This window comes from Chroicocephalus ridibundus, chromosome 1, assembly GCF_963924245.1.
Source record: "Chroicocephalus ridibundus chromosome 1, bChrRid1.1, whole genome shotgun sequence".
Taxonomy (NCBI): Eukaryota; Metazoa; Chordata; class Aves; order Charadriiformes; family Laridae; genus Chroicocephalus; species Chroicocephalus ridibundus.
In genome coordinates, this window is record NC_086284.1 from 93578640 (window position 1) to 93603601 (window position 24962).

The 24962-nt window shown below is 36.3% G+C and overlaps 1 protein-coding gene across 3 annotated transcripts in view; it reads right to left on the minus strand.

Moving 5' to 3' along the window:
• The window catches only part of DMD (dystrophin), a 1176878-nt gene that overhangs the window by 887758 nt on the left and 264158 nt on the right, over positions 1-24962 (minus strand). For all 3 annotated transcript variants that reach the window (XM_063343608.1, XM_063343591.1, XM_063343600.1), the window contains exons 3-6: positions 12954-13046; positions 11957-12034; positions 8898-8990; positions 4106-4278 (exon numbers count right to left, since the gene is read on the minus strand). In XM_063343608.1, coding sequence (XP_063199678.1) covers positions 4106-4278; positions 8898-8990; positions 11957-12034; positions 12954-13046 — 437 coding nt within the window. The remainder of the gene's footprint in view (positions 1-4105; positions 4279-8897; positions 8991-11956; positions 12035-12953; positions 13047-24962) is intronic.

Below are 24962 nucleotides of genomic sequence, written 5' to 3' on the forward strand. Positions count from 1 at the left end.
TCATTCTTTCAGTGTTAGAGAGATTTTTGTTTGTTTTATTGGGGGTGTTTTTGGTAGCAGACAGTCTGGGAATAGTGCTAAAGTTTTCAAAAAATACACACACCAGGCACCAGGTCCACCATATGAGTTCACTACCATACCAGATTTTCAAACTATGGCTACCCTTTTTTCTGACTAATTCTGCTTCCTTTCCTGAGAACATCTAAATGCAACAAAGACTGTGCACACAAATTACAGCCTGAAGGTCAACATGATTAACCTCCGAAATCTACCTAAAGGAACTGCAAAACTCAAAGACTTCAGTGCCAAAATGAGAAGCTACTATTTGCAGTAGAGACTATTTCTGACAATTAAAACATGGAAGTTTTTTAAGTTTCATGAATGATTAACATATGTTTTAAACCTTTAAAAATGAAATTTTCCACCAATGTATTTTATATATGTCCTAGGTTATTTCCTAAGCAACCATAAAGACAAGTGTGACTGCAAGAAATCATGGTTTTCTTTAAAAGCCAATTTCAATACAAAAATTGCTAGGAGAAAGAGAGGTACTGAAAGGTATTGTAGAAAGGGCTGATAATGAATGAGGAAAAAAGATAATGGAAAAAGTGAATTAATGCAATACAGAGAAATAAACTCAGAGGAAGACAGGAAAAAGAAGAGAACATCTGGAGCAAACTTTATGGAGAACAAGGAAATAGAAGAGAGAGTAGAACAGGAGAACTGGAGAAAAAGAAAACCAAACAGGGAAAACAGAGGAGCTAAATTCAAAAGTGTTAGTCTTCAGAGGGCTTGCCATTCTATGTATGTAAACCAAAAAATATTAATAAAACACAGGATGTGTGAGACACCATGTTTCTCTGAGATTTCATGTAAACCAGTGTTGATCAACTTTTATCAAGTGTATATTCAAACTGTCTACTGTAGGCACAAAGCCAAGACACTCTGACACCTAACAAGTAGTTACCTGCATTTTAGAGTAACTAAATCAGGCCTCAGTGTTTCTATAGAAGGCTTTTTTATTCTTTTAGGATAAAACGAGGTGTTCCTGAACACTCAGAGTGTCTTAGTGTACCTATTTTATTGATTGCATCTTGAATCTTGAAGGGCAATTCAGTGCTCCCGCATACTGAGCATGTAGTACAAAGTCATCGAAAACCAATATAGAGGACACACTAAGCACAGAGGTTCATCTTAAAAATCACTGATTCAGGGCTTCAGAGAACATTAGGTCTTCCTCTAAGATTTTTGCAGAATAACTTAGTGATTAAAGTCCAGAAGAAGACAACTGGTGTGTCTTGGAGTCTTGCAGATTTGCCTCAGGGAATGTGAACGTACACCTATTGTTTCCCAGATGAGTGCACTAACTACTGGACACGATACAAGACCTCCACGGAGTAATCATTTTTCACTTCTATTGAAGATAGGTTCCCTGTGCAAAAAGCTATGCAAGATTTATGGCAGGAGACATAAGAAGAGTAAAAGCAAGTTTAAGTTTTCCAGCCCTATTTTAGAAAACCTGAGCAAAATGCATAAATTGTAGTGAGCAGGAAATGAATATTCACAACTGGTGAACTTTGCACTGAACTGAACACAGCAGTACATAAAGCATGACATACTCACACTTAGAGATTTGTCTAGACAATCTCAATGTGGCCTAGGCAGGCAACTGCCTTCCCCAACCAGGGACTGATCCTGAGTAAGAGCCTCTGTTCAGACTTCTGAAGCTCTTCTTACAGAGAGGGACAAAAAGGCATTTCTGACTACTGATTTGAGACAATGGATTATATTAAATGGTCCTGCACAGCACTCAATCTGAATTTCGGAGGATCAGCTACCCTAATCAGGAAAAAGTCAGTCTGATATTGTGTCTAGGTGTCAACATGTGCCACCACTTTGGCCTTCTGCTGCACTGATTTGCTGAAAAGTAAATCAAGGTAGTTACAATGCCATAGATTACTACTGGTTTTAGCCTTTGAGTCTACAGTACTAATAAGTTATCCAATATAATTTCAGCATAACTCTTTTTTTTTTGCCATTTTTGATATGAAGTATTTTCGCTTTGAGATGTATCGATTTTTTCTTCCCCACCTGTATTCAATACAACAGAGGCAGGACTGTACCACCAAAAGTAGTAGGAATCACTCAGTCCTTTTTGTATCACAGAGTTCCTGTGTGACTTAAGTAACCTGCTGTTTGAGTTAAAAAAAGCATTTTCCCACTTAATAAGGCTGTGTACAGACAATGTTTTAGGAAGAGAAAAAGGTATTAATGCCCACAGAATTTATACGTAAGCTCCCACACTGTAACAGAGCTTCCATGAAGGTAAGTGATGCAGACAAAAGAGCATCCCACACAAAGGGTTTATATATATATATATATATATATTTTAATCATCTACATCCTTAGAAAGAGATTCATTGATTTCTACAGAATAATTACATTCTTATATTCAGGTCCATCAGAATGAAACCACTTATGAAATGAGAGACAGAGCAAATTAAAATGAGAAATTATCAGTAAGTTTAGGGAGTGTTTGAAAAAAACCCCACCAAACCACATTTTAATGAACCACCAATGAATAAAGTAGTTGTCAAAAGCTACTAACGTAGTCACTATATTTTAGCTCTTTTCTGATTTAGCTCCCTCTACGCACTTGTCCTAATACCTGCATAAACACTTGCACCAACACCAAGAAGGTGTGAGCGTCTCAGCGGCAGAGTAACAGCAGGATGGTGAGAAAGCCAGTTGTTAACATTATACATACCAAATGCAGGTGAAAGACAGACACGAAGACCTTTTAGAGTGCAGTAAATTCTTCCTTAAGATAATGCCTCATTCCTAACATTACACGCAAAGAACACTTGTAATTGAAAGTTCCTGGACCTTAGTTCAGTCAGATCTGCTCAAGGATCTCACGTATACGCAGGATGAAAAAATGGACTCACAGCAAGAGATGCCTTCTGTGCCTGGGACGGTGGTGAAAGGCATAGCCACGGTAAATGCCTGTCAGTGTTAAGTCTTCAGACTACAACAGCAGTAGACTTAATCAAACAGTTTCATTCAGAAACAGTTACATAAACCAGTGAAAATTTTGGAAAGAAATATCTGCAGCTCTTCACTGCTTAATATGCAAGGCATATATTGTCTCAGACTATGCTTTTAGAAGTATTTTGCCTTATTTTAAGCCTTTAATGCAACTGAAAAAAAAAAAAGGCCTGACTTGTACTAGTATCTTGTAAATCCCCGCTTTCTCTTACTAAACACAACATACACATTTAGCTGTTTAAAAACTCAGCTCTCGCTGATAATTTGGAGCAGCCTGCAACCTTGCAGGACAGCCCCCTTTAGCAGAGAGGTATAGAAGTAGGAGAAGAGAGATCATGAGACTTAACACATTGGAAAAGTAAGAACTGCTTTAAAACCAGTAGCGGCAAGAACTACTGTCTTTAAGACAAATTGGCTTGCATGTCCTCCTTAAGCCAAGTACACAGAACCAACAGAGAACTCTGAATCTCTAGAGTTTTACACATCACAGACTAGAACAAGACAACTTCTGAGAGAGGGTGAAAACTCAAATCAGCTGGGGGAACAAGATGAAAAGTTTTGAAAACAAAGGCTACCTTCTCCAGCTGTGTCTTTTCAAGGCAAATCCATACTTTCAATCCAGCAACTGTCAGAGGCTTTCAACGAACACTACATTTTCCCCTTCTAAGTCTCCACAGGAAAATCTCCTTCTCCCTCTAGGACAGCCTCAAAGGCTCAGTTTTTGATCTATTCCTTGCTCTTCTCAAAAGTTTCCAAGCCTGTACTCCCTGAGACTATCTACTTGGTATATACAATGAAATTCCAGAAAAGGATTTGAAGTAAGCATATTCGGTTGCACTGTGAAAAGCCCAGACCCTCTCCGTCGACAAGAGGATTCAGCCCAACACTAAACACAGCACCCAGGTCAAAGCTAACAGGCAGCCATTAAAAGAATGCTGAAAAACCCACGCAGGAAGCAGCTAAAACCTCCACATAATACGTACACCATCCTCATACACCCCCTGATACACCCATCTGTTACAAGCTCACTGAAATAATGAAAAGTTAGTTTTCCTACCTGTGACTGTGAAGGAGTGCGTTGAAAGCCAATCCATCAGACCAGCTAGTGGTGAAATTGATAACATTGATCTGTGGGTAATTACGAGTCAATTGGCGGACCCAGCTCAGCAGAATCTTTTCACTGTTCGTCTGCTGCAGTCCAGCCATGATGTTTTTCATTACATCTTTGACCTGCAATAAGAGCCAGAATTTCAACAACCATTGAACTTTTTTTTTTTTTTTTTTAATGACACAAAAAACTTCAGATGCCTAGATTCAAGCCTTAAAGAAAAAACTGCTAAGTAATTACAGAACATACTTGGTGTCACAGGGTAATGATATCAGTCAACTCTGAATGCTTGAAGACAACTGATACTGACTTGTTGGTCACCATTGCTGATGCATTCAGTACATTCATCCCTGTGCCACATGAAGCTTTCCATGCATGAAGAAAGGTGGCACATTCATTTGCACCACTTATAGGAACAAAATTCATTCAAACTAAGTATTTCTCCTTGTAGTTTTCTTTGCTTTGGAATTATATCCTTAGGCAATATGATACCTTACAGAAAAAGTTGATAAAATGATGAAAAGCATTCTTCTTTCATTGAGAGAGTTGAAATAAGTACCAAGGCAAAATAAATGTGCTCGGTGCACAGTTGATAACGTGTCTGACTTAAATGTGCAAACTATATTTGCATACATGCACTTGGATGAAAAGTGAATTTCAATGCATGCATTAGAAGTATTGTACAGGTTTCATTTTATTTTTTTTTTATTATTAGTTCATATTCCTCTTTCATTAGAGAAACCACACCAACCTACAGTTATTATTTTACAAAAAGCCATTAATTCTGAGGGCTTCTAAAAATATTAGTCTGGAGTTTGACATAATGGAGTTGATTATATATTTCTTAATAAATTCTTTACTAGTGAAAATGCACCAAAACCTTCTATTAAGAAGTCTTTAATTTATTTTCTTGTAAAGTAATCCCTTTTAAATCACTGCTTTCTCCATGTATCTTGTAAAGATTAGTAGCCCTTTTAAAATACTCCCTAAGATATAATTTAACTGTAAGTTGCTTATTGTTGATTATTTGCTTATGAAGTATATAATTTCTTTATAATTCTCCACTTGAATTCCTCTGCAGCCAGCATCAGTCGAAGAACAACATTCAGCGCAGAAGCTATTTTATGAAAAAGGATGGACCACTTTGAAACTGTGAAAACTATAAGATAACATGCAGAAACTGTAATCTCAAAGAATAATCAACAAAAACCAATTAATTACTATGATACTGGAGAAAAAAAAAACAAACAGAGACCATTTCATTGTTCAGTCTAGTAAGTTGCTTGCTAGTTTCACAGTAATTAATTCAACCATTTGAATAAATGAAGATATGAATTACTAAATGCAAGAAGCTAAGAGATTTGCTTCCTGTATTTCCAGGCAGAAACCTTTCACTGCTATCAAAATATAACATTTTGTTTTTCATGAGTCCAGGTGCTAACAAGAAGTTTCAAGATTAGCATCTCTTGCACCGTTTCTTGCATATGAAAGACTAGAAAATCTTGATATTATGGTAATGGACAATTGTTCAAGCCAGGATTTCATGGTCATTTTGTATTTTTATCATGTGCTTGTATTTACAAATGAAGATTTATCTGAATATTATAAGCAAACTAAAACATTTGAAAAATACAACACTCATTCTTATAAAAGGAGAGCTGAATGAATGCCGAAACACAAGATTTAGAAATATAAAAGTTCATAACATGCAGAAAAAATCGTGTTTCAGTTGACATTAAATAAGAGAAAGGAGCAGTAAGTATGAGCAGAGGAAATTAGGCAAAAACAGAGGAAATTAGACAAAAACAAAAAACCAATGGGCCATCAGTAAGGCAATTATTCAGAAGAGTCCAGGGGATAGTTTTCATTTAAGGAGATGAAAGCCAAAAACTTAGCATTTATTTCTACTTTTGAATAAACAAATACAAAATAGTTTCAAACTCATCTTGTTGGTTTTAATGCACTGAAAATGGACAAAGATTTTCTCTCATTTTCCTGCATTTCTCCGCAGTGAAGACTGTTAAATTTATGGGGTTTTTTTGTTGTCTCCTAGGGAATGGCAGACATTTAAAATAACAAAGTAAAAGGGTCTGATCTCATCCTGAAGGCTGAGGTCACTTCCTATTCAGTGAGAAATGGTAGGAAACTCCGCTTCTACAACTGCCATCCCTCCCACCCCAGCCGGCAGCTTGGCAGCACCACGCAGCACTGTGCCACACACGCCACGCCACGCCACGCCATCCCACGCCTCTGTGGGTGCTGCCCCACGCCGCCCACAGGAGACGGCTGAGCCCTGAAGCAAGATCAGGGTCTGAGCGGAAAAGTGCTGTCTGACACTGAGGTTGGAAGAAAGTTTTTGAAGGCCTCTCAGTTAAGATGTACTCTTCGGAAAGAGTAGTATATAGAGATGTGTTCACATCAGCCTAAAGAGCTTTTGGGTGGTAAGCTCCCTCAGCATCCATTCCCATTCAAAAACTACAGCCATTTCAAAGTGTCTAGTAGGCTCTGGCTCTTGCTGCCAGATGATGAGGTGACCTCTGATACTCATTTCTTTGTTACTTCTGCTTTCTAATGCAGTACATTCTGGCAGGAAACAAAGCTTTAAGGTGTAGGAAACTTCAACTTCCATAGAACAGAAATACTTGCTCTTCCTGGGGGATGGACCTACACTACTGTAGTAAGAAAAGAATCCATTTTGAATAGAAGGGGGCAAAGGGCAACACAGGCACCACCACAGATAACTTCTGAAACGTTAAACCCCCAAACGGAGAGCTAGGAACGGAATGGGAGCACTGCTATTCTTGTCACCACACTAAGCGTCCAAAAGCAGCGTGCCCAGGCCTGGCCCACAGCAGCAGCGGACCTCTGATCTCCCTGCTGTAGGACCACGTCCCAGGGTCTGCATTCGAGTAACTGTGTGTAAGGAGCACCATCTCAGGTTTGCACATCCGTTTCACCTAAGCCCAACACTCAGGTGCATCACGTTTTATAAGACTGGCCCTTGGCTTCAGGATGCCAGCGCCAAGGAGAGAGAGAGGGAAAAAGGAGGAAATCTAAAAAAGTTATTCCAAAAGCAAGGTGTTTTCATTTTTCTCAATCCAAACAGGGACCTTACAGCTCCCTGACAGAATGACTTAGTATTTTTTACTAGCTTAATTTTTACATACTTCATGTATTCTGACTGCATAGATTACTTTTTTATAGCTAGAAACCACTGAACTCTTTCAAAGCACATTTTAAAGAACTCCTTTAAGAACATGTTCGTAGATGTTCAAGACACCTATCAAAGTAAAGGCTGTTCTTTGCTCATTGATTCAAGGTGGATTGACAGAACTGTTTGTATTTCATTTACACCATTGTAATTCAAAATAAAATAAAACGGTAATCCCAATTAAAATACCAGTTCTGCAACAAGTGCACATCAGGCCTGATGCTTTTAATGTGTCTCCCAGTGAGGCTGACTGTTGAAATGCACTTTGCTCTGAAATATTTACCTTATGTATATGCCTATTATTTTGCTTTTTTTCTGAAGAAAATCATGATTTTGGCTGTGACTCTTAACAAAGATTTTTGTTAGGGTTTTTCTTCATTATTGACGTGAAAGTAGTTTTGCTTTTAAAAAAAACCACAAAACAACTTACACACTGCAACATAGAATGTTTTTTCTACTTAAACAGTCTTTGTCAGATGTAACACGTCAGAAATTAATTGTTTTCTTTTGTTTTTGCTTAAATCTTAATGCAGCAGTGAGGCTGGGATCACAGAACTGTGAGAAAGAGGGCAGCAGCTTCAAGGAAATAGGAACTCTGGTAGATTCAGTACCATAAAGAGCTTTGGCAGCAGGTGCTCAACTCAGAACAATGGTTCAATTTCAGTGAAACTTTTAATAATAATCTGAAAAACAGGCTAGATAAGAAAGGACACAATCACCACAGGGGATACGGAAAGCCACAAGATTTCTACTGAACAGAAATGAGAGTGGCAAGAATGAGTCAAATCTTGTCTGCTGCAATGCCTCTACCACTGCTTCTCCTCAATGGGGCTGCTGATATCCACTCAGACTGGAACTGCCTCATTATTCCTTTCTTGCACATTTCTTCTACCATTTTTTTTTTTTTTAACATTTTACACTAAGAGACTGACATTTTTTGTAAGAGACAGTTTTGTTGTAATATATAAGTACAGTTCTGCCCTAATGTGGTCCTGGCTGCAGGATGCGAAACTGGAAACAGATTATTGACTGTTCATCTGCAACAAAATAATTCTTGGCAGGATGGGTCAGCAGCGAATAGCAACAAATGTGATTATTTCATTAAAATATAAAAGTCACTCTTTCTAAGACACTAAAAAGAAAAGTGACTGAAAGCTATGTTATCCATTTTTCTTACAATAACTGTATTATATATTCTCTTGCAACATTTGACTGTGCAATTAGAGTCAAAAGAGTTGCTTCACATAGTCTAAAACCTTATTAGGTTTTATTAGTCTAAATAGGTTATAGATTAGTCTAAATAGGTTATAATAGGTTATATTAGTCTTAATAGGTTTTATTAGTCTAAAACCTATTATTAGGTTTCTTAATATCCTAGATAATATGTAAACAGACTGCCACAAAACTTGCTGATTTAGGACATTGTCTCCAATGTCTATGTGTACTTTGTAGGTTGTGGCTGAATAATAATGGAAAAAAGGTCAGTGGAATAAAGGTATTTCATGGCAAGTAAACAGCGGTGCCACTCACCTGCCAGTTTAGGATTATATTCCAGATCAAACCAAGGGTCAGTTTATGATTTCCATCCACAATGTCTGAGCTCCCAATATTTACCAAATCAACCTATTAAAGAAACAACAACAACAACAAAAAATTATACGATTAATAGCAAGCATAAGATGTTGGTAATATTTTCATATATTTGGTGTTAAACTTTATTTGTGGTGAGGGAGAGGGAGGGATGGCCTAGGGCAAATCTCTCATTTGGTTTCTGTTGTTTAGTAAACATCCAACTCATGTTTTCTAAATGGCACAATTAATGAGCTGGCAAAACCCAAGCAGTGATCTATTTCCAATTATTCCAGTAATAGCATGTTACGAAAATACACAATCAAAAGTAATAGTTAATAATAACTCAAAAACCTTTTATGTTAAGCCTCTACAATTACAAATCACAAAACTGATGGGTGACACAGAAAAACTCCTGTATTATGCTCCATACTACCTCACATAACAGTTTGCTGAAAGCTACACACACATCTAGGCACTCTAAGAACCTACAAACCCAAGATATTATTCTACGCATTTAGATTAAAAAAGAACTCATTTTTCTTATTTAAATTCTGCACTGTATAAGGCAAGGCAGGATGTGTTCTAGAGTCCAGAGAAATCAGTGATTGTGATCTATTTAAGTCTTTTCCGCTTTATTTTGTCCAGTAATGTTGTTTTCCATAATTATACTATGCATTTGGATTTATGCATTTGCATTTATCACCCTGGAATATTCTTTCCTGCACGTGCAAAATGATCCTTCACCCTCCCCCACTTTTTATGCTATCTAAATAAGAAAGCCCAATTTGGGCTTTTCTGCATGGAAACTATGACTCTAAAATTTGCATCCTTATTGTTTCATAGATGCTGTTTTTCATGGTAAGAACTGATACTTATATGGTAAAGTACCCCATTCCTTCACAAAGTACTGTCTGCTTATCTGTAATGAACTTCTGAAGCTATTTGAAGTTACATCTGTAAAATGACTAGAGGTTATGCACACTCAGAACAAGCCGCCTCTTTTTTTTTTTTTTTTTTGTTGCACTGCATCTACGTATAGGTCATTTTTACTAATTACATACAAACTAGATATTTTGTGAAGAACGCTAAAACTCTCTAAGAACTATTTTCTTAAAGAATTCACCATTTTTGTACTAAAAACATACGAGACTGGCAATTCATTCTAAGCAACAGTGTCTTGGAACATTTCCCAAGTGGAACTTGGGACTTTATATCCTAAATTTCAAAGGGAGTCCATGTAGCAAGTGACCCACTACAAAGCTTATTAGGGTATCACTTACATGTTCTACAGGCCAATCCTCCATCTGTTTTTGGAAATGGAAGCCTGAATATAGAGTCTACACCTATTTTACCCAAACAGAGGAACACTTCCCAGTTCACCTCAGCGTTGCCTGAGACTATACTGGGGCAACCCTTTGCCCCAACACTATCACCTTTCCATAGGACAAAAAATGAATCTGTAAAATGGTTTCACTGGAAGCAGCAGCATTTTTCAATCTGTTACCACCCAGATGACTGCAGAACCTCAGAGCAAGGATGGCACATACCAGCAGAAAAAATCTGGATTGGTCACAGGCTTTAAATAGCTTTAGAACCATTGGTTTTGCATACCTGAAGTCCCACAGAAATCCCTCCTGAGATGATTTGGAAGGTTGAGGAAACTATTTCAGAGCCAGATCTTTTCGCTTTATGCTAGTTTGATATAGTATATATAAACACTAAACTAATTTTTATATTGTATATCGCTTATAAGGTTCTCATTACATGAATATGATGGCCACTGGATGATCACTTCACATTCTAAAAGAACATTTTTTCTTCTATATTCTTCAATTGTAATACTCTCTGTTTTCTTTCTATATTTGAAAAGGACTATTGTTGTGCTCTGGAAACTGAGTGAACAACACATTAATGGATTTAGCTGATATGTAGTAATAAATACTTTAAAAAGCATTTACTAAGAAAATTGGTAACCATATTCCTGGTATGCAGTGAAAACTTTCTTGTATTCTGTGAAATAATGTATTGCTGATTTTTTCAACAATGTCAAATATTGAAGATTCTGAAGAATTAGAAGCTTTGCCTTCATTTTATTCACATGGCATTCCGTTTAAAAAAATGAAAATCAAGCTGGAGGTCTTTATGCCAGTCTTATAAAGTCACTTTCATTTATGCACAAATCATCAGATGGATAAGCATTACCTTAGATTTATAAAATCGATAACTTTATTCAGCAGCTGAACTCAAGCATGTTTAGTGACCTACAGCAGCTATCAAGAAATCCAATATGATATGCAGCACAGAATACAGTATCACTGCTCCATCACATCTTACTGTTAAGTTTAAGTGAATGTTTTAGTTTCTTTGAATTTATTTTTGAGGTGGAGACATGATATAATTAGTTGGCCACTGAAAATGTCTGCTAAAGTTATGGGTCCATTAGAATGCTTGCATAAGAAAGATATGAGAATATTTACTCAAAAACGATGCACAGGATACTGGCTTGAAAAGTCAATCTTGACAAAGCAGATTGGAAAGTGGTTTTGATATGATTCATTTCCTTAATGTTATGAACCATAAGGAACAGACATCAATAAAAATTTAACAAAAAGACTTCTTGTAGGAAGTCTCATTTTTTCAGACTTCATTATCGTCAGAGCTTGTGAGTAGGTATTTTGATAGGTAGCACCCTCTAACCAGGTATAGATGACTTCTTGTAGTTAACCTTTTAAAATGTATTTTAAACACCATGCATTACCATAAAATTGTGCACGTTGATCAGTCATCAGATAGCATCTGTTACAGATACATTATTCAAATATTTCCTGGCAGCAGATTTTAAAGTCTTTGAAATACATTCCATCCTGGTGCTGAACGACAAAGTATCCAAGTCACATTAATAAAACTGTCTTCACTCCAGTAATTGTATATATAGGCCAGAGTCTGATCCAACACTTAACAAAGCATTAAGAATGCTATCTATATGACGTTCTGACCTTGTATGGCTGATTACTTACGTTATTTCTCTGCAAAACCTGCAGTGCTTTGTTGACATTATTCAGAGCATGAACTCTTGTGGAGCCCTTTTCTTTTGCCTACAAAGAAAATACAACCAATTTGACTGCCCAAAATCAGAAGCTAGAATACACTATACATAACCAAAATCTTCTATTACACTCATAGTTTTCTGTTTCATAAGTTTATGACAACAGTGAGAATATATCCATTGTGCATACACAGCTTCCCAATATGAAATAAAGGCAATTGTGAAACAAACAGGATCCACAGTTGGAAGGTAATTTTGTATCTTGACTTTTTTCAGTGAATGAATCATTGAAGTGTATACAAAATCAGATAATTCCAGATTGTTTTTATTATGATTAGTTGTCTTCTCCATGGTACAATTTAGGAACATTACTATGACAACCAAACAGATAACGATTAGTTTGTTTAATATTTATTTACAAATATATTCCCTCCGGATTTTTATTCTCAAACTCCCAGCCTGCTTCATTACTCTTTTATGAGAAAGTTTCAAAGAAAGATCCCAAGCTCACGAAGTCCGAGCAGGAACACAAGAGAGGATATTCAAAAATACATAAGATGTGCCACTTTAGAATTTCCAGGTTATTAAGAGCAAGCTGTTCTCTCCTTTCAGTCATGGACCCATCCAATACATCGACTGTAAGTAGCAAAATATTCTAATTCTACACATTAAATTCCATCCCTTGTTTTTGGCACAATTAAATGAACCCTGCCTCAGTCTTGTTTCTCTTTGCCACACTTCCTTAATAAGCGCATACAATAAAATAGAACATTTTAATTTCAAATATATGCCTAGTTCTCAGTTGCAATGCTTCCTCAATTTCAAATGAAAGTCAAAAATATTCATATCCCTAAAAAATAGTGTTTCCACAGGCCCTCATCAATGGTGGAAATTAATGAACAACACCGACTACAACTATCACAACACCAAGATTTCAATATACAGTAAACGTGTTGATATACACATACAAGTTTTTGGCCTGTAAGGCATTCCAGGAGCTCCAGAAGTCTTCGTCCATCTCGAAATTCATTAAAAAGATCTTCTATGTGACGTCTTCCAAACTGAAATGAAAGAATGGCTTTATTTAGTTCAAACTCCAAAAAAAAGGAAGCATCAAATTGATAAAGTAAGACCAGAGAGTATTTTATTCCACCTGTGTAAATACACTGTGCTATCTAATTAAATAATAAATATAAAAGGTATGATGAAAAGTAGAGGAGGAAAATATCTTACAACTAAACTAACAGGGTTCTTACACATCTGTTTTTAATAGGGTTCTATTGTATAAGAGAGATTGGTGCCTACCTTATTTCAAGTAATTTTCTTATAGTAAGGAATGTACATCCTTTATTGCCTCTTAAAACTATACTACTGATATCATTTGTGAGAAACTGTTACAGTTTTACAATAATTTATAATTTGTGCATACACCATTAATTCAAACAATTAAGCCAGAACCAAATATTAATGAAGCTAGAACACAAACTGGACTTAGCAATTAAGGTGCAATTCATAAGAAAAATAGGAAAAATAATTTTCCAAATAAAACATAATTTAAAAATATCCAAACACCCAGAAAAAGAATCAAGTTTAAGTGCCTAGGAGGCACTCTTTACTGTGGCAGAAACAAACTTGGAATTGCACAGAGATACGTTTCAGGTTTATTCTAGTGAGGATGTGAGAAATATATCTATGTTAATAGGACATACTTGGAATTGTACTCAATTAGGGCTTCATTACCGCAAGTGCCTAAAACACAATTCACATTTTGTACATAGCATCAGCAAAAGATGAAAGGAAATACTTGGGATTTTCCCCCATATGACAATGGTAAAAGATCATTTACTCTTTCCAAAATCCACGCCAAGTTTCTGATCTGATGCTTCGACTAATGCATTAACATTTAACATACAAATATATTTTTTATAGTTTAGTCACTGTGCAACTTTTATGTTGCACCTACAAATTTTCAACATATTTTTCTACGTATGAGAGCTATTGAGAACCACAATAAAAGACAGTGATTATTTTGTGCAGTGTCAAGTAGATTCACATGTCCACATTATTTCTAATTTGTGAAGTTTCACAGATGCTTTGATTGATTTGAGAGGAAGCATCTGTATTTTAATTTGTTAGAATTGACACCATGCTGACCTACATCGCACATCTTCCATTTTTACCACAGAGCAATGTAGAATTGGGAATCCATATCACACAGAAAACATTTGCTTTCCTGTCAGCAGTGGTGTTGTGGTACTCACTGCAACATTCATTAGAGCTAGCTGGGAATTTTATGAAAAACGTATTTTGTCAGAAAGCATCAATTCCTTCGGAAGGTTTCTTAAACAGAGAACAGAATTAAGGACAGTTTCCAGTGCTAGACTCATTTTTAACTCAATCAATAAATATTTATGTGTACAGCACAAACTTTAGTGCAACTGGCTACTCTGGCACGACTCCCTCTTCCTTTCTCTCTGTCAGCTCTTCTGAGGCAAGAGCTCCTTTCGATCCCTTCAGTTTTTGGTAAGGTCTTGTTTCTGTTTCACGGAACAAACAAATCAAAACATCAACAATTTTCTACAGCAGTGGGAATCCTTGTTTTCTAGCCGGTTTTCACACTCTGCATAACCCATTCCAACTACGAGCTAATTTCTAGTTAACAAGTGCTGCCACTTGACTACCTAAAATACCTGAAAACCAGTACTGAACAGATTCACATGTGATTTACTCACCCTGCTCAACCTCTTGAATTATCTGTTTAACTAATAATACTCAGCAACTCTATTTCCTGCCTTGCATTTAGTATGAGAAATAGCTCTGAGAAAATGTTTGGAATTGTGGTATGAACAATCATGTGCCACTATGCAAGCCAAGTCATGCACGGTATTCCTGAAATTGTCTATTACTTAGGCTATACAGCACAAGTTTAAAATTAAAACACATGACTAAATCAGAGAGACTTTATTTTGTTCCCTAATCTTGCGGAACAAGAGTCATTTTTGCACAAGACCTACGCACTTCCAAGGGAACATTTTAACATTCTTTAGAAAGTTGAAGTGATCAATAGGCCCTTTTGTAACACTAGAAAAGAGTTGTGCCTGTAATGTTACTGAATCACTCTGGGAATATGAGCACAATGACATTTTGATAATAGAATGTAATTATATTGCCTTGTATCATATGGGAAAAATAGAACTAGCCTTCACAACTGCCTGTGTGTCTGTCTTTCTTCCTTTTTGCAGCATTTAAGCTATTCATAAAGTTTAGGTTGAAATCCATTCAGGACAGCTGAAAATTCTGCTTGACAAAATAGTAAAATAGTACGGGGGGGGGCAGTTCGCTAAAGCTTTCAGAAAGAAAATGAAGACACAGCATGGTAGCATCCCGAGAAGAACATACTAATTACAAATGTATTACCTTAAAACAAAAGTTACCATTGATTTTTTAGGATCTTGGAAGTATACATTCCATTAATCAGCAACTAAAAATACCTTTAGACACCCTATACTGCTGCCACAGGTATCATCCTTAACCCGAGGAAGGTTGCTATTTTTCTGGCAACAGGGTAATTAAGTCATCTTTCTCAAATAAATTGAATGTCTTCACTGGATCAACATTGCAGCAAGTCTTCAGAAACAAAGAGCTCAAAGATGCATCAAATGAATACACTGTGTCATGGAAAAGTGTCTGTGAAGTTGTATGAAGCTTCAAAAGCAATGAAAAAACAAGCATGGCTAGTCAATGGCTTGCCTAAACAAAAGCCTACTCCTTTATTACAGAATTCTTGTTGAAAATAACCTTGTTTAAAACTTTTTTTAGGTTGTGACCTATCGCCACCACCCTTTACCTACAGATGAATGAAAACCCTCAGAAGAATCTCCTGTGCCGCTTGTATGCATGTTGATTTGTTACTCCCCCTATATTACAAACTTACCCAAAACCTAATTCTAAAAAATAGCCAAAGCAGCTGCATGATGGATTGTTGGTTCACACTTAGTTTTTCTTCTTAAAAACCACAATGGTGGAAGAGATGGGGGAAAGAAGAGTACAGCACAGAGGAAGGACTCCAGATACCGCCTGTGAAGCACAAGGCGACTTTTCATCAGTCGTACTACTTCCCCAACCGGTAGTTTGACTAGCAGCAACATGAAACTAGAGACAATTGCATGATCTTAATCAATATGCAGGCCATCTATAACATTAGTCAAGTAGATCAGCAAAATAATTATCATATCTCTCTTCCTTACTTCCTTATTTCAGGGAGACCAACAACAAATGGAGGGATCTGGGGGATCGGAGGCGGGGATGAAAAGGACAATGAGAAAAAATGCACAGAATAAAGGAAAAGAGGGAGTAACTGTAAAACTGAAATAAAAAAAATAAAGGCAGAAATTACTTTCTAGAAGTAAGATTAAACAAAAGAAAAATCTAAGATAGGAATTTTTTAGAATCTTCATGACTAGAAAAACTCCAGGGATTTAAGTATAAGGCAGTTTTACGTATTATTTTAACCTACTGTCTTTGTATTAAATAAAGGTCAAAACACAGACGATTTCCTTGGTTTAGCTGATATGGCTGTTGGCTGCAACTGCTGATCTTTACATAACATAAGGGGACCTGAAGGAAATCCAAGGGATTTATTTTAAAAGAAAACCACCAAAAACGTGATACAGAGGGAAGATAAGATTCTTGTTTTATCATGTATGAAATTAACCCTCCAACTTAAACAAGGACTGAGGAAAGCTCTGACTAGAATTCACAAAATACATCTGTATGGAAAAAAAAAGCCCTACACTACCATGGTCAACTACACAAGCCTTACTCTTAAAATTACAGGGTAACATTTCAGGAAAACATGGGCACCTGCAGCAGAGTCTTCCCCCAGGTGTTGGAAGGGAGTGAGGCATACATAGAGTATTTCATGTACTAATTTAACTGCATGTACATATGCACATGCATGAACATATTCTAGGATGTTCTCAGTATTAATTAGGCTGAAATAATGTCTGAAGTGTATTAGTTACTTTCCAAAAGACAGCAACTGAACCAACCGTGCCAAAGAACCTTATCTAAGAGACAGGAGTAGACAGAAAAGAAAGAAGAGAAAACTAGGAAATAGACTGATAATAACTGTTGGTAGATAAATGTAGTTGCAATTTTTTGGTATGAATTTATTAAGAAATCTTAAAACATCAGGGTCCATCCTATTCATCTCACTGCTGTCCACTTTCATTGTTATTCATGTGTTCTTCTTTCCAAAGATTCTATATTAGACCTAATTCTATGTAAATTTAACAAATAAATTTTATCAAACAAGTAAATTATTTAATCAGATCATTCATCAGATACATTATGGAAGAAGTTAATATTGTGGGAATTATTACATGAAAAGCCAGTATTCCATGAAAAGCTGTCTGTTCAGAGTTACACGCAAGCCAGTAATTGTGAAAGTGGTACAGAGAATAACATCAAATAATTGAAAAATATCTTGTCCAGAGAAGGCATGAAGACATCTGTTCATAAACATTGCCCCTCCTATTGTCCAGTGGTCAAAAATCATGAGTTAAAGCTCCAAAAATTCTGATTAGCATAAAACTGTTAGCAGACATTATGTTTTAGAATCAATTAACATATGAAATCATAGACTAGGGGAAAACAGAGAGAAGGGAAAGGAAATTGGAAGGGGAAGAACTTGGGAAGGGAGGGGAAAGGATGGGAGCGGAAGGGGATTAAGAACAAGTCATAAATTAAATTTTATCCCACAAGCACAAAGGGTGGAAATGTACTTCTATTTCCTGCTATTCATAAACACCCAAAATTTCAAGTGATAAATCCATAATAATAACTCCAGCAAATTATATGATAACAGAAGACGGTAATACAGCTATTGTTTGAGGTTCTTTAACATGCATATATTTTTTTCTGTTTTATAAAAATGCCGTATGATAGATACTTTTTCTCATTTTTTTTCAGAAAAAAATACAAAGGGTAAAAACTTGGCTGAGGAAGAAACCTCAGACTTTTCATTTTAATTTTCAGACAAGTATGCATTTAGATTACGCTTTTCATTTGAGGGCAGACCACACCGTAAGAAGAGTATTACAGTAAGACAAGTTGGATGCTATTTCTTATGCATTTTACAGTATTATTGGGTTATTATTATCAGTTCATCTGGGAAATCCAGCAACCCAAACTATCAACAGATGGAGAGAGACACAGAATAAATTAAAAGAGAAAGGGCACTGTAAAGACAGAGAATTCAAGGTTAGACATGACACTAGACAGAAAATTTAAGGTTATATTAGGTGTAAATAGGAAAAACCAGTTTACAATAAAACTAGTGGACACAGAATTGCTTCAGACTTCCAGGACAGGTAAATAACTGAGACCTAGCTTGGGAAAAGACCGATGTCTCCAGGAGGGCCATGAAACACAGAGTCTGGAAGGGAGCTGTGGTGTGGTCTAGCTGTTCCCCAAGCACGCAGGGCTGTGGAACACAGAGCCAGAGGCGCCCTGCAGTTTGGCCAGGACCTCAGGCTGCTGATTGACTACTAAAAGAATGAAAAGACAAGATACAATCTGGAAAGGCAGAAGGACATAAACCGTAAATCTTCACATAACTTTTTCAAGTAATTATCCCAAGTTCAGTTTGTAAATCTGGAAATCTTGCTGAATAGCCATCAGTAAGAGAGAAAGAAAACCCTGGCTGGCTTACAGATGTTACCCTCAGTAAGACTTTCAAGAATCAGCCTTTTCTTGCAGTCAAAATATTTGATGCTTCACTCTGTGAAGCAATAAAGAAAAGCCATTGAGCTAATCTCAATAGATCTTTTAAGTCAGTTTTAATAGAAGAGGGATTACTAATCCTCGCTCTTGCTCTGCTAAATATATTAAAGGTTCAATTTCTCTCCTCGACATCCTCGTTTATGGTTTGTTCAGTTCTGCTGAGAAGTTTCATGAAAGTGACTGACATTTTCTTTCATTGACGCTGGATTACTATTACAGCAGCAAAAGATATTGTCCCAGTCATGAGGGCAGAAAGATGCACCAGGCATAGTTTAATGAGGGCACAGCTTTACTGGCTCATGAGAAGCAATGAGCAATAACTTGAGCTGCACAAGCTGCACCATCCTTTCTCTCGTCACCCTTTTGTCCTGTTAGAACACAGAGGCCTCCATTCAGCTGCAGGTGAAACTCTATGCCAGCCAGTTGTAAGTCAAACGCTGCCTCTCGACTGTCAGAGCTCCAATCTGTTTCTCAGCCTTTGTGATAACCACCTTTGTTGCAGTGTAACTTCAGCTTTCAAGGAATTATACAGAGGAGTAACTGAATACCAGTCTTTTAAAAATTATTACTACTGACCTACTGAGAGGAAGTTGTAAAACCCTTCTCTAAAGATGCCACGCTCACAGGCAACGAACCAAATATTACTGTGCATTTCAACAAGGTAACTGTCACAATGCCTGCAGCAGGCCCAGAACATCCAACTCTATCCTTAAAGAGGGATCTAGGGGCAGGTCTTCCCAACTGTCTGAAGGCAGCTCACGTTTGTGGGACAGAACACATACTCCCAGAGTAGGAACTGGTTTCCTATCCAGACCCTGACGTTCATGCAATGACACCGGATCCTCCTGGCACTTCTGTTCAGTTCTTGTAAACAGATATTTTCTCTGTGGAGTCTTCTAATTCACCTGTCCTTTGCTGAATTCTACCGTAAGATTAACTATGTGATAATTAAAATATTGGAAGTTCCATCATGCACAACAGAACTTCCTAAAGTTATATTGAAATGTTCCCCATCCTTGGGATCACTGAAATTCCTGATGTTGATTTTCTCTGCTCTGAAAGTATAGGGAATCTATTATTCATTAATTAGACACATGGCATCTTAAAAGACAAAGCCAAAATAGTTATTATCTATCCTATTTTCATATAAAATTTCCTTATGAGGTTTATTCAATACATCTTGAATTCACTTTAATTATACATTCTATCTTATCTATTAACGCCATTTGAAAATGAGATTTTTACATGAATCACATCACTAACCAGATTATTTTTTCCAGATTCAGTGCATTATATTTTTCATAAGAATGAAATTAGATTAAGAGCAGATATTAATTGTAATAGCATGATAGTATTAAAAAACTGAAGATCTCTTTGGATCAACAAAATAAAACCTACTGATACAGTCTCCAATTAGAGAAGGAAAAATATAATGATACCAACACTAGTCTTTTAATAGCATTACAAATAGTATTTCAAAATGTTATATAATTCATAATGTCAATGGCTAAAATGAAAAGCTACAATTCCAGTAATCTTAATATGACTTTTTCAGGTGGTTAACTATTCCCACAGAAGAAAATATCTTATAAACAATTGATAATTCTCAACCTGTGCAGATCATAAACCCACAATTCAAAGCATGAACAATTTTTTAGGCAAAATTTGATGGGCCAGTTCTAAGCTGACAGAGATGCTATAGCCACCTCTCAACATCCACACCTGAATGTGGGGGGGTTTAATGTAGTCAGATATCTGTTAATACAGAAATACACAAAAGCTTATTATTTCATATACGGTGCATATATTTCATATATAAGCACATACGTCCCCTTTAAAATCTGAAACAAGTCGGGTTATTGCCTCCATGACAGGATCAATAAAAAATGATTTTCTTAATGAAAAGTTACCTCTATTGCAATTCCAACACAGCTTTACCTGAGAAACAAACCAGGTGAAAAAATTATCAAAGTGTCTCACAGGTGATGGGAACAAATTTGAGGATTATTCCACCCTTCACTTGAACCATGGAAGTTACACTGACCACCCAGATAATTCACACTCCTGTTACAGTGTTCTGTGATAGATTTTCAGTTCTACTACCAACCTGAGCAGGAATTCAACTTGGTGGTGGGAGAACTGTGAGAGCTTAGACAAAACCTAACTGGTTTCAAAAAATATTAAACTGATGCTCACTAAATACCTCTATGCTAATTTGCCCAGTGATTATTACACAAAGTTTCTATTTGGTAAGCAGTGGATGTACAATGTTGGCATCTACTGCTTTCCTCTAAAACAAAACAAAGCTTACAGGGATGCTCAAAATAAATCTGGCAGCTATGTTTTTTCACCAGTTTAATGTAGACAGCTAATGTCACTGAAGCTTTTCTTATTTTGCAGTAGATTGCTGTTCAAGGTCATTAAGGACTGGATGACGATGACTGGCAATGGCATCAAAAGAAACCTTCTGGAAGTGAACATACACTCAGCAAGGTCCTACAAGGTTTGAAGAATGACTCATGAATTCACAGTCAAGGATGGGGTGCTTCTTTTGGCAGTGCAGCTACCTTCATGCAATCTAGTAACCGACGGCAATGAGCTTCTTTTTTGCAAGTATGCATATAATTATCCTCTCCACTTCTGCAAAGAAACATATAAGGAAGAAAAATACCATAAACTACCAACTAATTTTATTTATAGTGTTATCTCAGATGTATCCTTCAATTAAAGATGCAATGTTAATTATATTCACATGTTCCAGAATACTTGTATTTTTTAAATTTATAGTGTGTAGGTAATTTTCAGTTTATAGTGGGTAGTTTTATAACAGCCTTTTTAAACGGTGGGAGACGCAAAGATGAAAATGCAAGGGTTTTGAAAGGAACAGCTCACTTTCCAGTGCAGAAGTGCAAACTGTATCTAGTAGATGCCAAATGCAACATTTCTGGCTAAAGTCTTCATTTAAGGGAGCATTAATTCCACAGCAGACTGCTTGCATGAGCATTTGTTATTCAAGTAATTTATTTTTCCATATGAGGCTATTAGAAAACAGAAAAAAAGGAATGTCTTCAGTCTTGATTAAAATCACAAGTATTAGAGCAAAATCTTGGACAGCAGAGAAAGATGCTGAAATTTTTGTCTTTTGACTTACTGATGTTCTGAATCTTAGAGAACAGTTTAATAGCTACACAATGAGGTACAGAACACTGCGTGTACTCTGTGTTTGCTCACGTATGACAGTGTCCTTTCTGAGTGAATTTGTATTCTCCCTTTATTGAGGGATAGGCTTTAGCAACACATTTTTCATCAGTTTAGAGCTTAAATCCAGGCTGCAAAGAAAATCTGAGGGGTATAAATGATAAGAAAAATTTCAAATACTTTACTTCAGAAGCCCGTCAGGTACATAGTCTCATCTTTGAGAATAAATAAACCAGACAAACCTCTACTACTGTCTTTACTTGTATCAGACAAATAGTCAAGCTTGTAAATGGGTGCAACTGTAATTAAACAAGACAAAAATACAGTAATTTTCATCAATAAGAAAACAAAAAGGACAAACTCCCTAATTATGAAGTGTTGCTCTTACTTGCATGATGAATCCCATATAAAGGGACTTAATCTAGATCAGTTCTTCATTGACCAAGATATGAAAGAAGCAAATGTGACATGTAATTTGGACAAAAGCTTTAGAACGAAACTCAATTTGACTCTACACAATGGCTCACATGACATGGCAGCTCCATTTCTGCATTTGCAAAGTGGTGGCACTGCATGCTGGAACTGATTTTGACTTCCCTTGGGAAGTTAGCTTTCCTGAAGCACTGCAGAATGGGCCAGTTAATTCTGAAAGGGAAAAGGAGGTTTCATACAGAAAAGAAAGAAGTAATGAAATCATGTATTCAGTCTTTGCCAGTGAGAAGTCATCTTCAAGAACAAATATATTTTGGCAGCTGAATCCAAAGCAAACTCTTAGTGCATCTGAGGTAGCACTGCTTTCAAACATATTTTTTCAAACATATTTTTTCAAACATATTTTAATTGACTCAACCAAACCTTCAGTACTGACATACAAGTGGATGACTCATCCTCCTTTCTACAGGGTCAAAAACACTTAGTCAAACTCATGGCATTTTCTGACATAATCACTCCCTGTCATCTTCCTAAATAGAATGGTTAAATCAAGTATATATTTGCTTTCAATATTTCCATTTAAAGCTGTAGGAATGGTAAAATCCATGCAACCACATCTGAGCTGGCTGGTGATCATTTTCACTTGGTGAAAAGGAAAGGCCAGTATTTATTTACTCAGAATGGAGGTTACTCCATTAACTTAAGTGCCTGAGGGACTATGCTTGTTCTTGCTGTCCATTCTTGAAGACCAGCTGGGCAGGAGGGTTTACTGCATGTGCATTACATCCAAGAACTGTTCTGGGAGTTCCTCTACGCCCACTGTACTTATTCCCAACAAGCTTGTTTGCAGTAAGTGGGATATGAATTTAAAGGGCATGCTTCAGAGAGCAACTATACCCGCTCTGCTTCAACTCAGTTAGGAGTTTAAAATGGTTTCTTCCACTTTTTTCCTATATGGAGAAGTCAAGCATATTACAGAGACTGAAAATCTCCTATAGAAACTACATGGCTAACTAAAAGGATAGAGTTTTCCATTGTTTGGTTTAAAAATTCCATGCAAGATATGTAGTTCATTATCTAAATGTAAGCAATTTTTATTTTAAAAACCCCACAACTACAGTTGAAATTGTAGTGCAATTGAATTGAAAGCACAATTTCCCATTGAACTACTACTAAAAATTAGTAGCCTGCTGCAGAGGCCATCATCTACATGTAAAATCACAAAACATTCAGAAGGAAATCCTAGAAAGAAAAAGCAGCAAGAGGACAGTATTTGAAAGGAAACGGCACAACATATAAAGACAGAGTGAAACAGCAGGAAATGAGGACTTTCAAAGACAACTTCTATTTCTTTTGACAAATTCAAATGTAGGCGTATGGCAGTCTGCTAGCCTGTCAATAACAGGCTCCAAAGGGTGAGCTGTGAGTGTGGCACCACCATTACTCGAGGCTGCAGTACCCCGCACTCTCTGTGACTGCCATTCCCTTACTACAGGACAGACCAGTCTACTCCTCCTCTCTTCACAACCATTCTACTTTTTATCCTACCTCATTGATGCAGTCAATTTTCAGACTTTATAAATGGCCAGAAGCATGTTATAGTTGGGTTTTACATAACCTGACGATATGTGCCCCATGACTCTATCACTCTTTAAAACCTCCATTTTTATTCCCGCATATTGATATGAATAGTGTGATTAGGTATGTTCAAGAGGTGGGGAAGAAGAAAAAAAAAGAAAAAAGTGTTATTAGTTTCTTCTGTTTATATACATTTTCTTTCTTTTGGAGTGCTCCTACTGTAAATAATGTAATTTATGCAGGTAACTTATATACTATATAGTTTTCTTACATTGAAAAGTGTGAATTTTCCATTTTTCCTTCTCATAGTCCACAATTCATCAAACTACAGATAATTCTTCATATGGCAAATAAATTAAATTATAATTGCTCACAATATTAGATGAAGTGATAATTGCTCAAATATTAGATGACATTTTGACTAGATATTGAATTGATATTTTAATCAATATTACAGTTCTGCACAGTATTGTCTGCAAAAATGTTTAACATATTTGTTATGTTTAATATAACAAGTTGCAGTGTTTTGGCTACCAGCAGGCACCATGCAGGTGTACCTCAAATCACCACAAATAATGACGGTAACTTAGTGAAAATGATTGGCATATGCTGTTTCTGTAATGTCTGGTCATAAATGACCCAGATTCCAAAGGATTTTATGTACCTACTTGCATTTGTGAATCTGGATCCCTCTTCATAATTAATAAAAATAACAACAGGAGCTGAATCTCTCTTTAAACCAAATCTTTAAAAATTGACAGCAGTACAGTGAATAAGAAAGAAACATAAGAGACTTTGGCTTGCATTTTGGTTGCATTGTTTGTGTTAGTAATAGCTTATGAATACTTTCTGAAATCTGTGTATCTTTTTGTTGGATTATACCACCTATTGTGTCCATAATTTAACTACTTTAAAATATATATATATTGTTCTGGTAATGTACGGTTTAATTCTAATCTCAGTTGTTCGCTTGGCACTCTTAT